This window comes from Stegostoma tigrinum, chromosome 26 (assembly GCF_030684315.1).
Source record: "Stegostoma tigrinum isolate sSteTig4 chromosome 26, sSteTig4.hap1, whole genome shotgun sequence".
In the NCBI taxonomy this organism is placed as follows: domain Eukaryota; kingdom Metazoa; phylum Chordata; class Chondrichthyes; order Orectolobiformes; family Stegostomatidae; genus Stegostoma; species Stegostoma tigrinum.
The window spans coordinates 35,031,484-35,049,459 of record NC_081379.1 but is presented as its reverse complement, the minus strand read 5'-3'; the positions used below and the strand labels follow the sequence as shown (position 1 = coordinate 35,049,459).

The 17,976-nt window shown below is 40.7% G+C and overlaps 1 protein-coding gene across 1 annotated transcript in view; it reads right to left on the bottom strand.

Annotated features, from left to right (window-relative positions):
* Positions 1-1,013: 1,013 nt before the first annotated feature.
* ksr2 (kinase suppressor of ras 2) overlaps positions 1,014-17,976 on the bottom strand; it is a 304,655-nt gene continuing 287,692 nt past the window's right edge. The window contains exons 18-20 of the mRNA XM_048555715.2: positions 6,427-6,558; positions 4,446-4,575; positions 1,014-3,128 (exon numbers count right to left, since the gene is read on the bottom strand). Of these exons, the coding sequence (XP_048411672.1) occupies positions 2,967-3,128; positions 4,446-4,575; positions 6,427-6,558 (424 nt within the window). The 3' untranslated portion in view covers positions 1,014-2,966. The remainder of the gene's footprint in view (positions 3,129-4,445; positions 4,576-6,426; positions 6,559-17,976) is intronic.

Here is a 17,976-nt window from a genome sequence, read left to right as displayed (position 1 = left end):
TGTGACTTACTCTTAATGCAAAACCTTGAGAACACTGAAACAATCTAAGGATAAAGACAACAAAACTAAATTGGCATTAAAACACAAACCAAAAAAAAACAGAATCAAAACTAGCTTTGTATCTATAACATTTCTTGCAACTGTAATGGACAAACCATAATCAGCCATCGCAACCAACAGCTGTTCCGCTATGTCCTACCTTTGTAGGCTTGTCAAGAATAAATTTTTGTTGAAGCTATTGCCCTAAGTGACAAAGGGCTATACAGCTGAGGATGTTTGGGCCAAATGCACAACCTCAAGATGAGTCAGCTGAGTTGACAGCTCCTGTTGTGAATAAGCCATAAGCAATGCGTTCAAAGGCACAAACCCAAATTCAAATAACTTCTGAATATGTTTTTATGCCATATATCGGAAATGAAACTTAGTGGAAAAGAATAGTTCAAGTTCGGCACTATATTACTTTATGCAATGATTTAGTGCAGATAGTTATATTAAAACTGCTATTTAGTTGACTATTATTTTCAGACTTTGTATCTTCTCATTACAACAAACTTTCAAACTAAAAATAAGTTTAGGTACTCAGATGCAATGATATAACCTTTATGAACTGTGGGAAATAACTGATGGAAATGGCATCATTATATGTGCGGAATGATTTTCCCAAACCTTTGTTGTCAATATATGCTCCCATAGCCCTGAGGTCTATACGTGCCAGTGACTTCCAGAACTGAATGTCAATGTACCTGCATGTTAAATGGCACCTGCAGACTCAGTGTGCAGCTGTGCTATTGCTATCAACACAGCTTAGTGACAGCACTCCTAATACCGAGTCAAGAGTGGTGGTTTTATGCCTATTGAAGATTAGAGAACATAATCTTAGATGGCATTTGAAAGCAGCATTCAGAGACTGCTGCATTGTTGGAAGGCCTGTCTTCCATATGAGATGATCAATCAAGGTTAGTGATTCAACTGGATGCAAAACTCCCATGACACTTTGCAAGGCCAAGTAGAAATTTCCTGTAGTTTGTTGGCCAACAACCCTCCCTCAACATCGAATGGCCATTTAGTTTGCTGCTTTAGTTTAGTTCAGGTTGTGTGCCCGTCTCCAAATTCTGAGACTCTATTTCAAAAGTAATCAACTGCTTACAAATTATTTTGTGCTGTACTGAGAACATTATAAGGAGCTACATAAATGTAATTTCTCTCTTTATTCACATAGGCTTCATAGATAGCGCGAACGTCTATCATGGAAAAGGATTAATAAAATTCCAGTGCTGGATAATACCACTTTTTGGCGAACTACAGCTTTAATTTGTGGACCACATTTAACAATATTAGTAAACACAGATGAACGTAGAACAGTCCAGACCAGGAACAGGCCCTTTGGGCCACCATGTCTGTGCCAACCATGATGCCATTCTAAAAACTAATCCCATCTGCCTGGACGTGATCTGTCTCAGGGCCATGAAAATACAGACGGTATCAGTCATTTATACAGACAAGTTTCAATTTTCAAAAGGATCAATTAAACTGAAAAAGCATTCCAAACATTAAGATGTTTTAATAAAGTAAAGCACGTAGAAAAATTACACAGAAATGCCTCAGAAATAAAGACAGAGCCATGCTCTGAGATGCCATGTAGTACAATAATATGATTTGCTGGTATACTGAATGAATTATGACAAAGACCTGCTGAACCAATGTATCCAAAGTAAAGATTTATGGTTAACATACTAATTGAGTTCATGAAATGTTTGTATGTTGTTTTGTTTGCATTGAAATGAATTTTGATATTTTTTAAAAATTGCTTATTTCAGAGCAACAGTTGGCACAATCAGTTGGCAGTGTGGCTATGCAGAAGTAGATGGGACAACAGTTGCCAGGGAGCAGCAGGAAGTCAGGCATGAGCCTGTAGTCATTGAGATATTAAACAATATGGATAAAAGATACCAGTGACCAATATCAGTTGTTCTTTTGTAATATCCTGTCCAGAGATGAGCAACAAAAAAAGAGATTCAGCACAGGATAACCCAATTACAGGTGATAGGTCAGAATGGACAGAAAAGTTGCTGATTAAAAAAAAACTTCATTAAATTGATAGCAATGAGAAAAGACCATGCAGCCCATTTAGTTTACCCTAATTCTGGATTCATGCTCAGGATATACTGTGACCTTTTTCAACTCCTGCCTTGGCACAAGATCCAAGTACAACAGGACTTAAATTAGAGACCAAACAAAGAGCCCAGTGTTCAATTTTGTGGCAACTTTCTATTATTAGGATTGTACATATTATCGAATTCAAATAATTACATTGTTACTCTAAATAATTTTATATCACACAACTTAAATGGTGTGATCTTATTCACTGTGCTAAAATACAGGACATTAATCATGGTCACACATTCTCTGAGTCACAACAGCACTCTTTTTCACTAAAGTGGTCTCATCAGGTTTCCACACTTTATGCAATATTATTCTTTTGAGAAACCATCTGAGCAGTTGGAACTTTCCTCATTTGCAGATAGATACAAAGCAGTCACAGTATCAAGCAAGACTGAGTTTTTTGGCAAATGTGTCACTGAATTTATGAATAAGAATTTTTGTTTTGTACTCAGCTGGTCTTTTCTCCAAGTGAGTTTTCCACGCCTGCCTTTGTACCAACTCAAAGTTAGAAGAAACCACTCAGCTACACCAAATGCTATTTCCACATTCTGCTGCCTTCATCCTTTTGCTTGGAGTGGCAGTGACCAAAAGAGTGTGCTAAATTGTGCCTGCTACTGCTGCAAATTTTATTAGGCCATGATTGAGATTTAAAACACTCACTTGGAGTTTCAGTCTCTGATTCCCAACTTGAGCGTCTTTGAAGGATTGGTCTGGTTTTCCCACCAACCGTTTGAAACATTAAAGCAACGTAATGCATGAAATGCTAAGGTGCATCCGAAATCCATCAATTTGTGTCTGGACTTTCACACATTGGAGCTAAGGGAAACGTATTCAGCCGACTTCCAAAAATGTCCAGGGTGGGAGAGGCGACGATTTCGCTTGGGAAGTTTCTCAAGTAGCTCCATGATTTTCGAGAAACTGGGACGCTCTTCCTGCTCATAGGCCCAGCAGAAAAGCAAGATATCCTGGAATCAATTGGAAACAGATAAAAGGTGCACTAATTGATTTTATAAATCACATGCTCCAACAAGGTATTTATTTATTTTCAACTGCTCACGGACTAAAAGGTAACACATTGTATAACAGGTATTAAAAACAGAATGTTGCTAAATTTTCCTTATGGGAATTATAGCAAGAACCAGATGAATTAATATCATTGCAGTTATGACATTGTTGGAGGTTCAACATTTGGATTTATAAATAACACCATGAAAACAATGATACAGATGTAACAGAATTATTACTGACATTAGTTTCTGAAACATTTTTTATTGCATTTAACCAGTTGTTCAAAATTGACATTGTATAAAAGAGAGGTAAAGGTTATTTCAGGCTACCATATCCCTGTTCTAAAACAAGTACTTATGGATGGAAAAGACTATACAGTGATGATAAGCTTTACTAAAAGTATGGGTGTGAAAGCTCATCAATACTGTTCTCAAGAATACAGTATTAGCAAAATAGCCATGAAGATCAGAAAAAATTGCTGATTTAAAGGCAATGTGCTTGCAACTTTTGAACTTCTTAGCTGATCTGAATCATATATTAACATTTAAAGGAAGAGATAGAAGGCTGCAATCCGGGGTGGGCAGATGGACAAGGAGTAAGCTTGGAATCAAGCAGCATTGCTTTAATAGCATCTGAGTTCATTGACAACATTGGCTACATGAATTAACAACTGCAAACAGCAAAAAGATCTTCCTTTAACATGACAGGCAACTACAATGAGCTACCCCAGAGGAAGAATGGTACAAATACAGATGTGTGCACTGACTCTTCGCATACCTAGTTATGTAGTTGTTGGGTTTATTCTACAATGCTTTTTTCATAAAATTGAGCTATTCAATCATCCCAGCACTATTTACCACACAACAGTAGTCATTCAACAGAAAAGTGTCCTGCACATTGTTCTGCAATTTTGCCTTGCATGTGTTTAATCTTTTTCTTTTGTTTAGTTCTCTAACCACAAATTAAGTGGGGAGTAGATGGCCTGTTTCAAAGCTTTACTGTTGTAGGTTTGAATCAATAATTACAAGAAGAGACAGTAGAGATCCAATTTCCTTAGCCCTATTTAACACCTTCCCATGATAGCCTGGCTGAGATTGGAAACTCAGCATGTGGAGAAAAAGAAGAGGGAAATACCACCTTTTACTGTTGGCTCCGTAATATATTAGTGTATTGGCACCAATTTAGAAAAGAAATTGTCTAATTGATTGTAAATTAGGGATAGGTGGTAAAATTGCTTTGCACAGAGGCTACTGAATAAACTGATTTCTACATACCGAAATCTCCTTGCCCACACCAATTTGACTTAGACTAGGCTTCATTCCTCTCCCAGCTTGCCATATTATCGCATCTGTTGGCTGATTCTTGAAAGGCCACTCACGTGCATGCAACTCGTACCATATGGTTCTGTCATAAAAATAAATAAATGCATGCAATCCATCAGTACAGTGTTTCCAAAATTGTACAGATGTAGGAATTGTAACACTTCACTCATTCCCAATAGGCAGGAGAAGCACTACCCAAATCTCTACTTGAATTTTTGAAACAGGTTACAGCAGCAGAAAGGTTGAGCTAAAATAAGATTGCACTGCAACAACAAAAACTTTTCTTATCATGCAATGTTTTGTTTAGACTTTTAGAACAGATGTAAATGAAATACATTCTACGACTGAAGTTCATTGGAATATAAGAGGGAGCTATAATTTAAACATTTTCATTTCTATTGCAACCTTCATCACTTGAATACATTACATACTTTGACAATAAATATTGTCATGTTGCTTTCATAGGTGTTCGAATAATATTGAAAATTGCCATAGAAAGCATGTGAGAAAAATTTCAGCATATCTTGTGATTATTAAAATAAAAGGCTTCAACTGAAAATCAAATTATAAAATTTGCATCACATTAATAATAGAAAATCATAAAAAAAAGGCTGAATCACCCAAAGTATGGAATAGACAACTCATATAAAGTCCAGTTCAATCAATCAATCTCATTAAATGCACTGATATACTCTTTGCATTTTTACAGACAGTTGTCATATAAAATATTTGCTTCAAAGAGGACAACATTCAGTCTAGTCTGTCCCTTGTACCTAATTTCTTGCACTTTACGTTATCTGCACAGTGGTAGTATATAAAATGATCCATACAGTAACGACCAATATCAGGACATGCTGTAACATTCTTTTCTTGTGAATGTATTCATTAAGCTGTTTTGTTGAAGTACTGGAGTAAAGGGAAAATACCTTCAGCAATTTTCACAAACTCCGCAGAGTAATCATTGGATAGGCAAAGAACAAAGATTCCATGTTAATATATTGAATGCAAACAGCAGCCATTAATCCTCTCATCTAATCATTTAAAAATAATGTATCCAAAAAATATTTATGCTCTGTCATAGAGCCATACAATCATACAGCAACTGTGTTTAAGATTTGGTTGTGGTTGCTCCTGATGTACTTTTATAACAATATTAATTATTGTATATCACCATAAGTGGTGTCACAAGGTTTAAGAGAAATTCTATTCAATTATTGAAGAAGAGTGCTTGGTAATGACACCTGGAACAGCAGATGAAAGCAGAAAGCTGCGTAAAAGACAAATAAAAATGACTTTATATGTACTTCCTAGAAACAGGCTTTGGACAATTGTTATTCAACAGAAACAATGGGTAAATTTTTATGACCACCCAGCTCGTTATTAAAAGATATAATAATGAAAATCAGTTCTAACTGGGCCATAATTTCAAATGAGTTGATTCCCCAACTCCCACTATCAGACTAGTCAATAGGGGTGGAATCTCTGTTCATCGTTCTCAAAGTGGGGTCTGTAGAGACTTTCTGTAGCTCAATGGAATAATGTGAAAGGGTTCACATGTCCTGAGAGGTTACTTGTTGGCATGGTGGCATGAGCAGTCACCCAAGTGGTCCATCCATAAAGTCAGACCTACTTTAGATCACCTTCATGCAGTTTTGCAGACCCCCTGAAAGTTATTTCAATCAACCGAGTAAGACGTCAGATTCAGAAACAGTAGCTAAACCCAACACGGATGAGCCTTATGATGGGAAAGTAACTAGCAACACAACATATATAAGAAATAATTGACTAATATCAAAGCATTAACACAGTTTTAAAGTTATAGGATGTTGAGAATCTATTCCTATCTCTCTCTCTCTGTAACGTTTTGCTTAATGTATTATTTTTCTTACACCAGACATATAGTTCTTGTTTTATGATACAGCAGTGAACTAACCCAAATGCAAATACATCTGATTGCTTGGAGAATGGGAGTTTGTCTTCATCTGTAGAGGGAGAAAGTTGTTGAATAATTTCAGGAGCCAGATGACACAGCCAACCATTAGGGATCCGCATTTCACTCTCTCTCCTAGAAAATAAACCAGATGAAAAATTCATACAATTAGTGATAGGGAAAAAGAATCACTTGTTTTGGTTGTTCTACTTTATGCTTTTACTAACTAATCACAAATTGTCAGCATAAAATAGCTATGCAATTAGGAAGAAGCACGGAAGTAATGATTTTGGCAGTTAAGATATGAACTGAGTGTTTTGTAAGTAGATCTGTATTGCAACTTCATGTTTCTGCAACACAGGTGTACATGAATCTTATTACTGCTTAATATTAAAAATTGCATCAGAAATCAAGTTAACTGAACTTGCAGGCAGACATTTCTGGGAACTTGTCTGAAACATTTCTAGGCACAAGAGATTCTGGTTGCAACTTTTCAACCTCTCCAAAACCTCCGCTTCCACATAAACTAATGTTTTCCAATTGAATAGATAGGGCTGAACCTCTGTGCAAGCCAAGAAGGCACAACCAGATTTAATGGTTGTCAGACACACATTTCCTTCTGGAATATGTGTTTGCAAAGGAAGTCTGGAGAAAGATGTAGTCGTTTTCGTCTAGGTTTATCCTGAGCAGCTCCATGATGCAGGTCTCTGTGTACTATGGTCTGTTCCCCGGGACGCACACATAGGCAAACATCGATTGTGCCTGGAGGACCATCAACTCAGTGAAAGGCGTTCTTTGGTCTGCCCGAAACCTGTTGGTCTTCCAGAGCAAGGAGTGGACCTCCACTGAGTGTTGCAAACTGGCACATTCCAAGATCCAGGACAGCGTGCTGAGGGACGCACTAAAGCTTGGGGAAGCTGCGGCCAAGGGGCAGTGGGGAAAGGCCACTGTCTGAGATCTTCCTGCTGAAGCTAAATGCTGCTCTGTTCCGGTATCAGATCCTCCTGGTGCCTCCATGCATGTAATCATAGTCTTGTATGTGTAAGAGTTGTCTTAAGTTTGTTTGGCAAGTGTCGAACTCCAATGTTTGTTTGTTTCCTTGAAACGCTACCATACAGAACATAACTGCATTTGGGGCTATGCATATATACAAAGATGTTTTTATGATTAAAGTATATTATTGGAATAAGAAGTAGTCATCAAATGCCCCAAGGTGGTGATTACTGCTCCCTCTCATGTAACAGGAATTGCTGGCTGACAGACAGTCCCAGGAGCATCACCAAGAGCTGCCTATAAGGAGCCAATGGAGGACTGAAAGGGAAATTGGGGTCACTTCACAGGCACCAGTCAAGTAGGCCTCAGCAAAAGGTGGATGGGGAGGGCTGTGATAAGGAGGTGTAAGGTGTGCGAACAAACAGGAGTGCCCACAGGATGCCCCCTACGATCTATCTACATACCACTGTTGCCATTTTACAAGATGCAATAGGAGGAAGGTGATAAATGGCCTACAGGTACCATTAACTGACTGTTTAAAGTCCTCAATTCATCGAAGGGTGACGGGCCACTTAACACCATTCCTGCTGCTCATAAAACCCCATCAGATAGGGTGAGTGAACAGGCATTGCACCTGACTGCCAATCCACTTCCTGGTCTGTGCTTACAACTGTAGCTGCAGATTTACTGACTGCTGAAGTACAGCCCCAAGTTGCCGAATAATGCAAGGGATAGCATTGGCCATAGGCCATCGATTCAAATCATTTGATGGTAGTGAGCTAGCCACTAACACAGCATTTGTTACATGTTATTAAATAACTTCAAAGCATAAAAATGCAGTCTTGGAGATAAGGTTCAAAAGATTTTCCTTTGGTCGATTCATAAAGATTTGTTTATATGTAGCAACTAATGAATTGATTGGGTTTAGATATAAATATTTCAACATGGAAAAAATTTGTATGAACCAAAAAGTTATATTTCAAGACCATGTTCATTATAGATTATACTCTCCTGTGTTTAAACTGCTGCTTAAAATCTAATTTTTGGGCCAAACATTCGGCAAACCAATTATCTCCTTATGACATTCCATGTTAAATTTTTTGTTAAGTTGCTTCTGTGACACATAATTGGGAAATTTTCACTATATTAAAGAGATGAGATATTGGCCATGTGGGACAAGGTTAGCTTGGAATTATAGTTGGCATGAGCTGGTTGGGCCGAAGGGACTGTTTCTGTGATGTTTGACTTTATGACTATATAATATTCATACGTGATCACACAACCAGTGAATTTGAAACTCCATCAGCCACAATTGCATTGGATAGCAGAGCAAATGGCCCGATAATCTAACTCTACAACCTCTGGTCTAATTTCTCGTGCTCCTGTGTTCAGAAATATGGAGTGTCCTATCCTTGTGCTAATGCATCCTTATTATCCCAGCATCTGAATCTTTTTGTGTGAGATGGAAGTACAGTCATCACCAAAGAACAGTGGGTTACAGACTACGTCCATGTAATGGTCTGGATGATGTTAGCTATGCAGTCACATATTGAACTGGAGAACTGCTTGTCATGCTGTTTAGGAAGTGCTTCCCCAGTACTTTCTATTCTCCAGAAGGCAACACAAGTTGAATCTTGCATCCAATGTTCTACTGCATACATAGTTCCCATCTAGGACTCAGTTACACAAATACAGCATTCAATGGTAAAGCAGAAAGAATCAGAGAAACCCAACAGTGTAGAAACAGGCCCTTTGGCCCAACAAGTCCACACTGACCCTCAGAGACCACCCAGGCCCATCCATGTATAACCCACCTGATCTACACATCCCTGAACACTATGGGCAATTTAGCACAGCCAATTCACCTAGCCTGCACATCTTTGGACTGTAGAAGGAAACTGGAGCACCCAGAGGAAAATACCGCAGACTCAGGGAGAATATGCTAACTCCACACAGATAGTGGCCCAAGGGTGGAATCGAACCTAGGTCCCTGGCGCTGTGAGGCAGCAGTGCTAACCACTGAGGCACTGGGCCACCCACAAGAGGAAAGCCATTTTCTAAATCTCTGGTACGATGTACACACACAATCAACAACTACAAATTATGCTTAATCTTGTATTTGTCCCTCACCTAAAATTGCATTTCTGCTAAATGATTACTTTGCATCTGTTTTCACTCGAAAAGAGACAAGAAGTCTCTCAGAATTAGAGATCCAAGTAACTAGGAAGAATGAAGAGTTGAAGACAATTATTATTAATAATAAAGTTGTATTGGAGAAATTAATATACTTGGTAAATCTCTGGAACCTAACTATCAGTAACTTAAAAGGTTCATAGAATCATACAGTACAGTCAGTTTGGGGGAGGCAATGGCCTACTGGTATTATCACTGGACTGTTAATCCAGAGACCAAGGTAATCTTCCAGGGATACAGGTTCAAACCTACCATGGCAGATCGTGGGATTTGAATTCAATAAAATACCTGGGATTAAGAATCTAATAATGGCCCTAAACCATTGTCGATTGTCAGAAAATTCCATCTGGTTACTGAATGCCGCTGAGGGAAGAAAACTGCCATCCTTACCTGGTCTGACCTCCATGTGATCTAGCCCCACAGCAATGTGGCTGACTCTAAAACAGCCCTCTGGGTAATTAGGGATGGACAATAAATGCTGACTGATCAGCAATGCCCTCATCCCATGAATGGATTTAAAAAAGGCCCTTCAGTCCATTGAGTCCATACTGCCAAAACATATGCTGTGATCCACACTTTCTTGTACCATAGCCTTGAATGTTATGACATTTCAAGTGCTTACTGAAGTACTTTTTAAAAGTTTGTCCAAGGTTACCTGCCTGAACTACCATCCCAGGCAATGCAATTCAGATCACCACCACCCTCTGGGTGAAAATATTTTTCCCAAAATTCCCTCTAAACCTCTGCCTCTTTCTTCTTGACTCTTTGACTAAGGGGAACAGCTGCTTTCTATCCACCCAGGCTACACCCTTAATTATGGAATGCACACCCTCCAAACACTTTATCCTATGAAAATCCCAAATAATATTTGGAGTTGAAATCCCCTAATAAATTACTCTAATATTACTGTTATATGCTTTAATGAGTTGATTACATATATGCTCCTCAATTGCCTATTGACTATTTGGGAGTCTAAGACGCACTTCTAACAGCGTGTCTGCCCTCTTTTTATTCCTAAGATCTATCCACAAAGCCTCATTTGACAATCCTTTCAAGATATCATCCCTGCAGTAGTTACTTCCTAACTAATAATGCAACACAACCTCCACTTTTGCAGGTTATGGGAACAGTGTGGGTAAAAGGTATTAAAATGTTTGACCAGCCATGATTGTATTAAATGATGGATCCTTTATTCTTTCTCAGGGTGAGGATGTTGCTGGCTAGGCAGCATTTATTGCTAACCCCAGCCACATTGCTGTGGGTCTGAAGTCACATGTAGGCCAGACCAGGTAAGGATGGCAGTTTCCTTCCCTAAAAGGACACTAGTGAACCAGATGGGGTCTTCCCGACAATCGACAATGGATTCACGATCATCATTAGATTCTTTATTCCAGTTATTTTATTGAAATCAAATTCCAACATCTGCAGTGGTGGGACTCGAACCCGGGTCCCCAAAACATTTTTTGGGTCTCTGGATTCCAGTGATAATATCACTAGGCCATTGGTGATCTAGTTCAATGGGCTGAATAGTCTAATCCTGTTACTATGTTCTTATGACACCACATATAATTGTTTAGAAAAACCTTAACATAAACAGCAAAAGCAATGGTTCAAATTCAATAAAGCACCATGCCTATCATACCTGAAAGATTTCTTACTCTGCTGACTCTTTCCAGTTTCGAAGTTGCAGAGACATTTTTTTTTACCCAGCACTGGGCTTTAGATTTTTGTTTCAATCCTGTCGGCCTTGTTTTCATTTCAGGTCCTGCAACCAGGAGGCATCTACAATGTTCTCACAGACTGGAGATTTCAACCAACTTAAAAACTTAGTCTGGCGATTTCTACAAATTAACCTGCCCTCCTCCCGATATGAAACTGCTTTTCTCAGGTAAAATCAGATTCTGGCCTCTGACCATCTTTTCTTCTGCAGTTGAAAAACTCAACTACATAAACAAACATTCAGCAATTAACTACCAAGGCATCTGACTGAGAAAATTATGTATTTAGTTCATTGCTCCAATGCTTTCTTCAACATAAAAATAGTCCCATCACACAACAAAAAGCAAAATCTATTTTATCTCTGCTTGAAAATCTAATCTCCCAAATAGTAATAGTTTATTATAGTCCTTTATCACGCACTTTGAAAGCAATATTTGGAATGGAATAACATCCAGGGGAAATGCACTTCACAATTTTTAAATCATTTCTTCAGTACGAAAGATGATTAGGAATTGTTGGTTCATGCTTTCAAGAACAATTTTAAAAAATTACATGGTACAATCTAACTCTCTTTGGTTCTAATTTTCAAAAGCTAATCACTTATCTGTGACAAGTACTCTATAATACCCAAAGTTTGTAATTTACCCCAAACATTATGAGATATTACTTTATGAAAAAATGGGTTTCTCATTTTTTCAAATAGATCATTGAGCCGATGTCCATTAAAATTGTTTCATCAACATCGGAATTTATTTTGATTCATTTATGAGATATAGGCATCGCCGAATTGGCACGGCATTTATTGACCATCCGTGGTTGCTCTTGAGAAGGTGGTGATGAGCTGCCTTCCTGAACTTCTGCAGTTCATTTGCTGTAGGCACATCCACAATGCAGGAGGAAGGTCCAGGATTTTGAAGTAGTAACATTGAAAGAGCTCTTGCTCACCAGTTTTGTTGGATATGATCCTACTTTACTTTTGTTCCACTTCCAGGTCAAGGCAAACATCGATCCCAATAAGAATATGGTTGAAACTTTAATCATATAAAACAAAACTATCCCATGCTTGGACAATAAAACTAAAGAGTGATATCTTCTGGTCTTTCAGCTGGCAAGGTTGGAGGCAGGATGGGTATTTAATTAGTAGGAATGATGGTGTACCTGAAACTGACTGCCATCGTTGAGTGATGGTTGGGAAGGCTGATGGGTGATCTTCACTCCCTGCCACCAACTGAGGCCCTTAAATGGCCAATTAATAACCATTCAAACATCACATTTCACTATCTCTGGGATGAACTTAGCTAGAGGTGGATCTGTAATCATGCAGTATGCTCAGCAGTTGGAACTGTGTGGAGCAGCTCAAAGGGACTCTGTGACTGATCAAGAGGCTCACCATTGGGAAGTGGAGAAGCCCACTGCGATCCATATTGCTGTACTTGCTGTTGGTTCCTCTTTGCCCTCTCCATGACTTGCACCCCATGAAACCACCTCCCTGACACTAATTATCTGTGGCCCGAGTTCCTCCACAATTCTGAAACAGTACCTCTGGCAGCAGCCTCGCTCTCCTACTGGACAGTAGCTCTCTGTTTGCAAGACCTGCCTCATGGGTCTTGACTTCAGAGGAAGGTCTGCTGTTGGCTCCACCACCTTCAGAGTGGTTTGTGGTTCAGTAGGCCCTCATGGAAAGAAGCATCATGGACCTCTTAACAACACTCCAGCCAACAGGCAAGATCAATTTCTCAACAAGACTCCACCCAATATTGCTGTTCCATCATGTGCCCAAGTTTAATTTGTGGACAGAAATGACCAGTAAAAAAGTAGTGAACACCAATACTGTTAAGAGATAATGGGAACTGCAGATGCTGGAGAATTCCAAGATAATAAAATGTGAGGCTGGATGAACACAGCAGGCCAAGCAGCATCTCAGGAGCATAAAAGCTGACGTTTCGGGCCTAGACCCTTCGTCAGAGAGGGGGATGGGGAGAGGGAACTGGAATAAAAAATTTTATTCCAGTTCCCTCTCCCCATCCCCCTCTCTGACGAAGGGTCTAGGCCCGAAACGTCAGCTTTTATGCTCCTGAGATGCTGCTTGGCCTGCTGTGTTCATCCAGCCTCACATTTTATTAACCAGTACTGTTAAAATTTCTTTGAAGACATTAATGGTCACAGGCACTTTTCCCCAGCTTCAGTTAGACATTTCTAATAGGTGGCAGAACCTATTTTTCTTAATCAGTATACTCAGAGACATTATTACACACCTCTGGAGCAGGTGGGACTTGAACCTGGGCCTCCCTGTCTAGGGGTAGTGATACTACCATTGGACCACAAGAGGGCCTCCCCACGCTCAGGTATTGGCGATATTTTGTAATTTCAAACACTCTTGTCCAATTTACGTGGTAAATTGTTGAAAGTTTTAATTGCAACGTAAGCTTCTAAAGATTAAAGTAATTACAGATTGAGGTAATGTCATTATAGTTCAATTTAATTTTTTTTCTTCTGGAACATCATCTGTAGGTAATTTAATTTCTGCTTTAATTTCAATTGCAAACCAAGCCCCGTGATTTGCAAATTCATTAAGGAAGACACTGTTCAACATGTATTGGTTTAAAAGGCTGTCAGCTGAAATATGAGAGCTCTAACAGCTCCCTAAGCAATTGTCACTCACCATTCCTCGTATCAGAATGTCAGCATTCCCGCCCTGAGGCAAAATGTTCGGAACTCATGTCCTAGTCTAGAACACGGAGCACAAAACATTGCCTGAAGCTTCAATGCAATACTGAATGAGTGCTATACTGCCACAATTACTGTCTTTTGATGACAAGGTTAATGCAGACCTTTCAGCACTGACATGAACATAAAAGATGCCATGAGATAGCAAGAACTGCAGATGCTGGAGTCAGAGATAAGATAGTGTGGAGCTGGAGGAACACAGCAGGCCAAGCAGTATCACAGGAGCAGGAAAGCTGACGTTTTGGGTTGAGATTCTTCTTCAGAAATGGCAGGGGAAGGCAGCTCAGAAAAAAAGAGAGAGAGGAGGGGTGGTGCTGGGGAAGGCGGGGGGATGGTCATAGGTGAGTGCAGGTAGGCAGAGGTGGGGATTGGTCAGTGAGGGTGGGGGTCAAATAGATGGAGAGAAGATGGACAGGTTGTGTCAGGTCAAGGAGGCAAGGATGAGAAGGAGGGTTGGGCATGGGATGAGGCCAGGGAGGTGGGGCGATTTTAAAACTGGTGAAATCCATGTTGAGGCCATTGGGCTGTAGGCTCCCATGATGGAACATGAGGTGCTGCTCCTCCAGTTTGCAGGTGGCATCATGGTGGCACTGGAGGAGGCCCAGGATGGACATGTCACCCAGGGAGTGGGTGGGGGGGGGGTTAAATGGTTCGCATCCAGAAGGTTTTGTCGTTTGTCGCAAATCAAGTGCAGATGCTCTACAAAATGTTATCCGAGCCTCCGCTTCGTCTCACTGATGTACAAGAGGCCACAGTGGGAGCAGCAGATACAGTAGACCAAGTTGACAGATGTGCAGGTGAACCCCTGTCTGATATGAAAGGTTTGTGTTGGGCCTTGGATGGAGGTGGGGGAAGAGGTGAGGGACAGGTGTAGCACTTCCTCCATTAGCAGGGAAAGGTGTCAGGTGTGGAATGGATGAGGGAGTCGCTGAGAGGGCGGTCCCTACAAAAGGCAGATGGGGTGGGGAGGGAAGTAAATCTTTGGTTCTGGGATCGGATTGTCAGTAGCAGAAGTGGCACAGAATGATACGTTGGATGCAGAGGTTGGTGGGGTGATATGTGAGGACAAGAGGGATTCTGTCTTTTTTTCTGTTGGGGGAGGGGGTGTGAAGGCACAAGTAAGGGAAACGCAAGAGATGCGGTTGAAGGCATTTTCGATCATCGGAGGGGAAAATTGTGGTCCTTGAAATAGGAGGACGTCTAAGATGTGTGGGATTGGAACACGCCTTCTTGGGAGTGGAGGTGGAGGATTCAGGAGTAGGGGATCACATTCTTGCAGGAGGATGGGTGAGAGGAGGTCTAGTCCAGGTCGCTGTGGGAGTCGGTGAGCTTGAAATAGATGTTGATTTCGAGGCAGTCACCAGGGATGGAGATGGAGAGATCCAGCAAGGAAAGGAAGAAAACAGAGATGGTCCAGGTGAACTTGAGATTGGGGTTAGTAAAGTTGATGAACTGTTTAAGCTCCTCGTGAGAGCACGAGGCGGCGCTGATACAGTCATCAATGTAGCGATGGACGGGTTGGGGCATATGCCAGTGTAGCATCAGAACTGGGGCTGTTCCATGTATCCTATGAAAAAGGAGGAATAGTTTGGGCCCCAAGTGGGTGCCTATGGCCACCCTGTTGGTCTGTAGGAGGTGGGAGGAGTTGAAAGAGAAGTTGTTAAGGGATAGGACAAGTTCAATTAAGTAGATGAGTGTGTTGGTCAAGGGGGGCTGGTTGGGCCTGCGAGAGAGAAGAAGCCGAGGGCTTTTAGGCCATTCACATGGGGGATACGAATGTACAGAGACTGGATGTCCAGAGTGAAGATGAGGTGTTGGGGGCCAGGGAATTGGAAGCCTTGGAGGAGGTGGACGGTGTGGGTGGTCTCCTAGGTGGGGAGCTCCTGGACTGGGATAGGGGACAAAACAGAGTCAGACTCAAGGTAAGTGGAGATAACATCAGTGGGGCAGGAGCAGGCAGATTGAACAGGAGCAGGAGATAAAACAGATGGTGCATTCACGGGGAGCAATGAGGTTGGAGGCCGTGGGTGGATGGTCCTGATGTGATAAGGTTGTGAATGGTTTGAGAGATGATGTTTTAGTGGTCAGGGGTGGGGTCATGATTGAGAGGGTGGTAGGAGGAGGTATCAGAGAGTTGGCGTCAGGCCTCGGCAATGTAAAGGTCAGTGTGCCATACTGCTACTGCGCCCCCCCCCCCTTATCTGCAGTTTGACGGTAAGGTTAGGGTTGGAATGGAGGGCTGCACATTCCGTGGGGGAGAGGTTGGAGTGAGTGAGAATGGGGGAGAGGCTGAGGTGATCGACGTCACGACGACAGTTGGAAATGGCGGTTGCGGGAGGGTAAGAGGCCATGGGGTGGTGTCCAGGAGGATGGGGTGTGTTGGATGCCATGACAACTCAAACAGCAGGCAGTTCTCCACAGTAACATTGCTTATTTAATGCAAAATTGCCACAATCATTAAAACCAATTATCTGGAAATTTATCTCTGTACAAATTAGCTAACACATTTCTTACGTTACAACAGCAAATACTTTTGAAGGTACTTAGTCGACTGGAAAGCCAGCATTTCCAGAGATCATAAAAGTGCATGCTTTTTGAAGGTATGAAGATCATAAAACATTTTTAGGTCATCGACTTTTATAGAATCAAAGAATCCCTTCTGTGCAAAAAGAGGCCATTTGGCACATTTTGAATTCCTTTCAAACCTTTCTGCCTTTCTACCATTATGTTCTCTTTTAAGATCCCTATTAACCCAACAACATAGGACAATGTTGCAAAGCTTCAGCAAACTTCTTGGTTTAATTTTTAACTCATTAATTTTTATCTGTTAAAAATCCTACCATGTTTTATTAAAGATCCTATACAAATAAACATTTGTTATTTAATGATACATTAATATCACTGGGTAACAGGGAGTACCTTATCTAGTGCAACACTTACCAAATGTTAAAGACACTGATCAAAATTTGAGCAGTGGCTATTGCTTGTTGTATTTGACATACCAAATCACAATTCAAGAAGTGGTTTTATCATTATAAATATTTCAGATCAATGGCATCTATAATAAGGAAATTTAAAAAATAATCACATTCCACTTTCCAATTTGGACATGCTACAGTCTTCAATTTGGTTCATAGGTCACAAAACTCAGATCAACATCTCCAGCCTTTTTGCATAGACTAGGCTTGTATTGCCTGGAATATAGAAGATTACAGGATGATACAATTAGACTCATAGATAGTTATGACACAGAGAAGGCCATTTGATCCATTGTGTTTGTGCTGGTCAACAAACATCTAACTACACTAATCCCAACTTCCAGCTCTTGGTCCGTGGCTCTGGAGGCTTTCATAGATTAAATGAACATTGTAAATGTTATAAGAATTTCTGACTCAAGCATCCTTTGAGAGTTCCAGACACTGAACACCTTCTGGGTGAAATTATTTCTCCCCTACTCCGTTCTTAGCCTTTTACCTCCTATCTTAAACATATGTGTTTTGGTTATTGATTCCTTTACTGAAGGGAAAGGTGCCTATCTATCCACAACTCTCAATCATATACGTCTGGAACAGGTCCCTTCATAACCTTCACAGCTTCTAAGAAAACAACTCTAGCCTGTCCAATACTTCCTCATAGCTCAGATCCTCCAGCCCAGGAAGCATCCTGGTAAACTTCCCCTGCAGCCACAATCTAAAAATAAAACTTGGGGCACTAGTTGTGCCAAACAACTACTTGTCCATCTTTCATCCACCTCCCCCTCGTCTCTATTTATTTCAGAATCCCCTTCCCCTCCCCCATGTCTGAAGAAGGGTCCAGACCCGAAATGCCAGCTTTCCTGCTCCTCTGATGCTGCTTGACTGCTGTGCTCCTCCAGCTCTACATCTTGTTATCTACTGAAAGATATACATGGGTTGGTCAGAT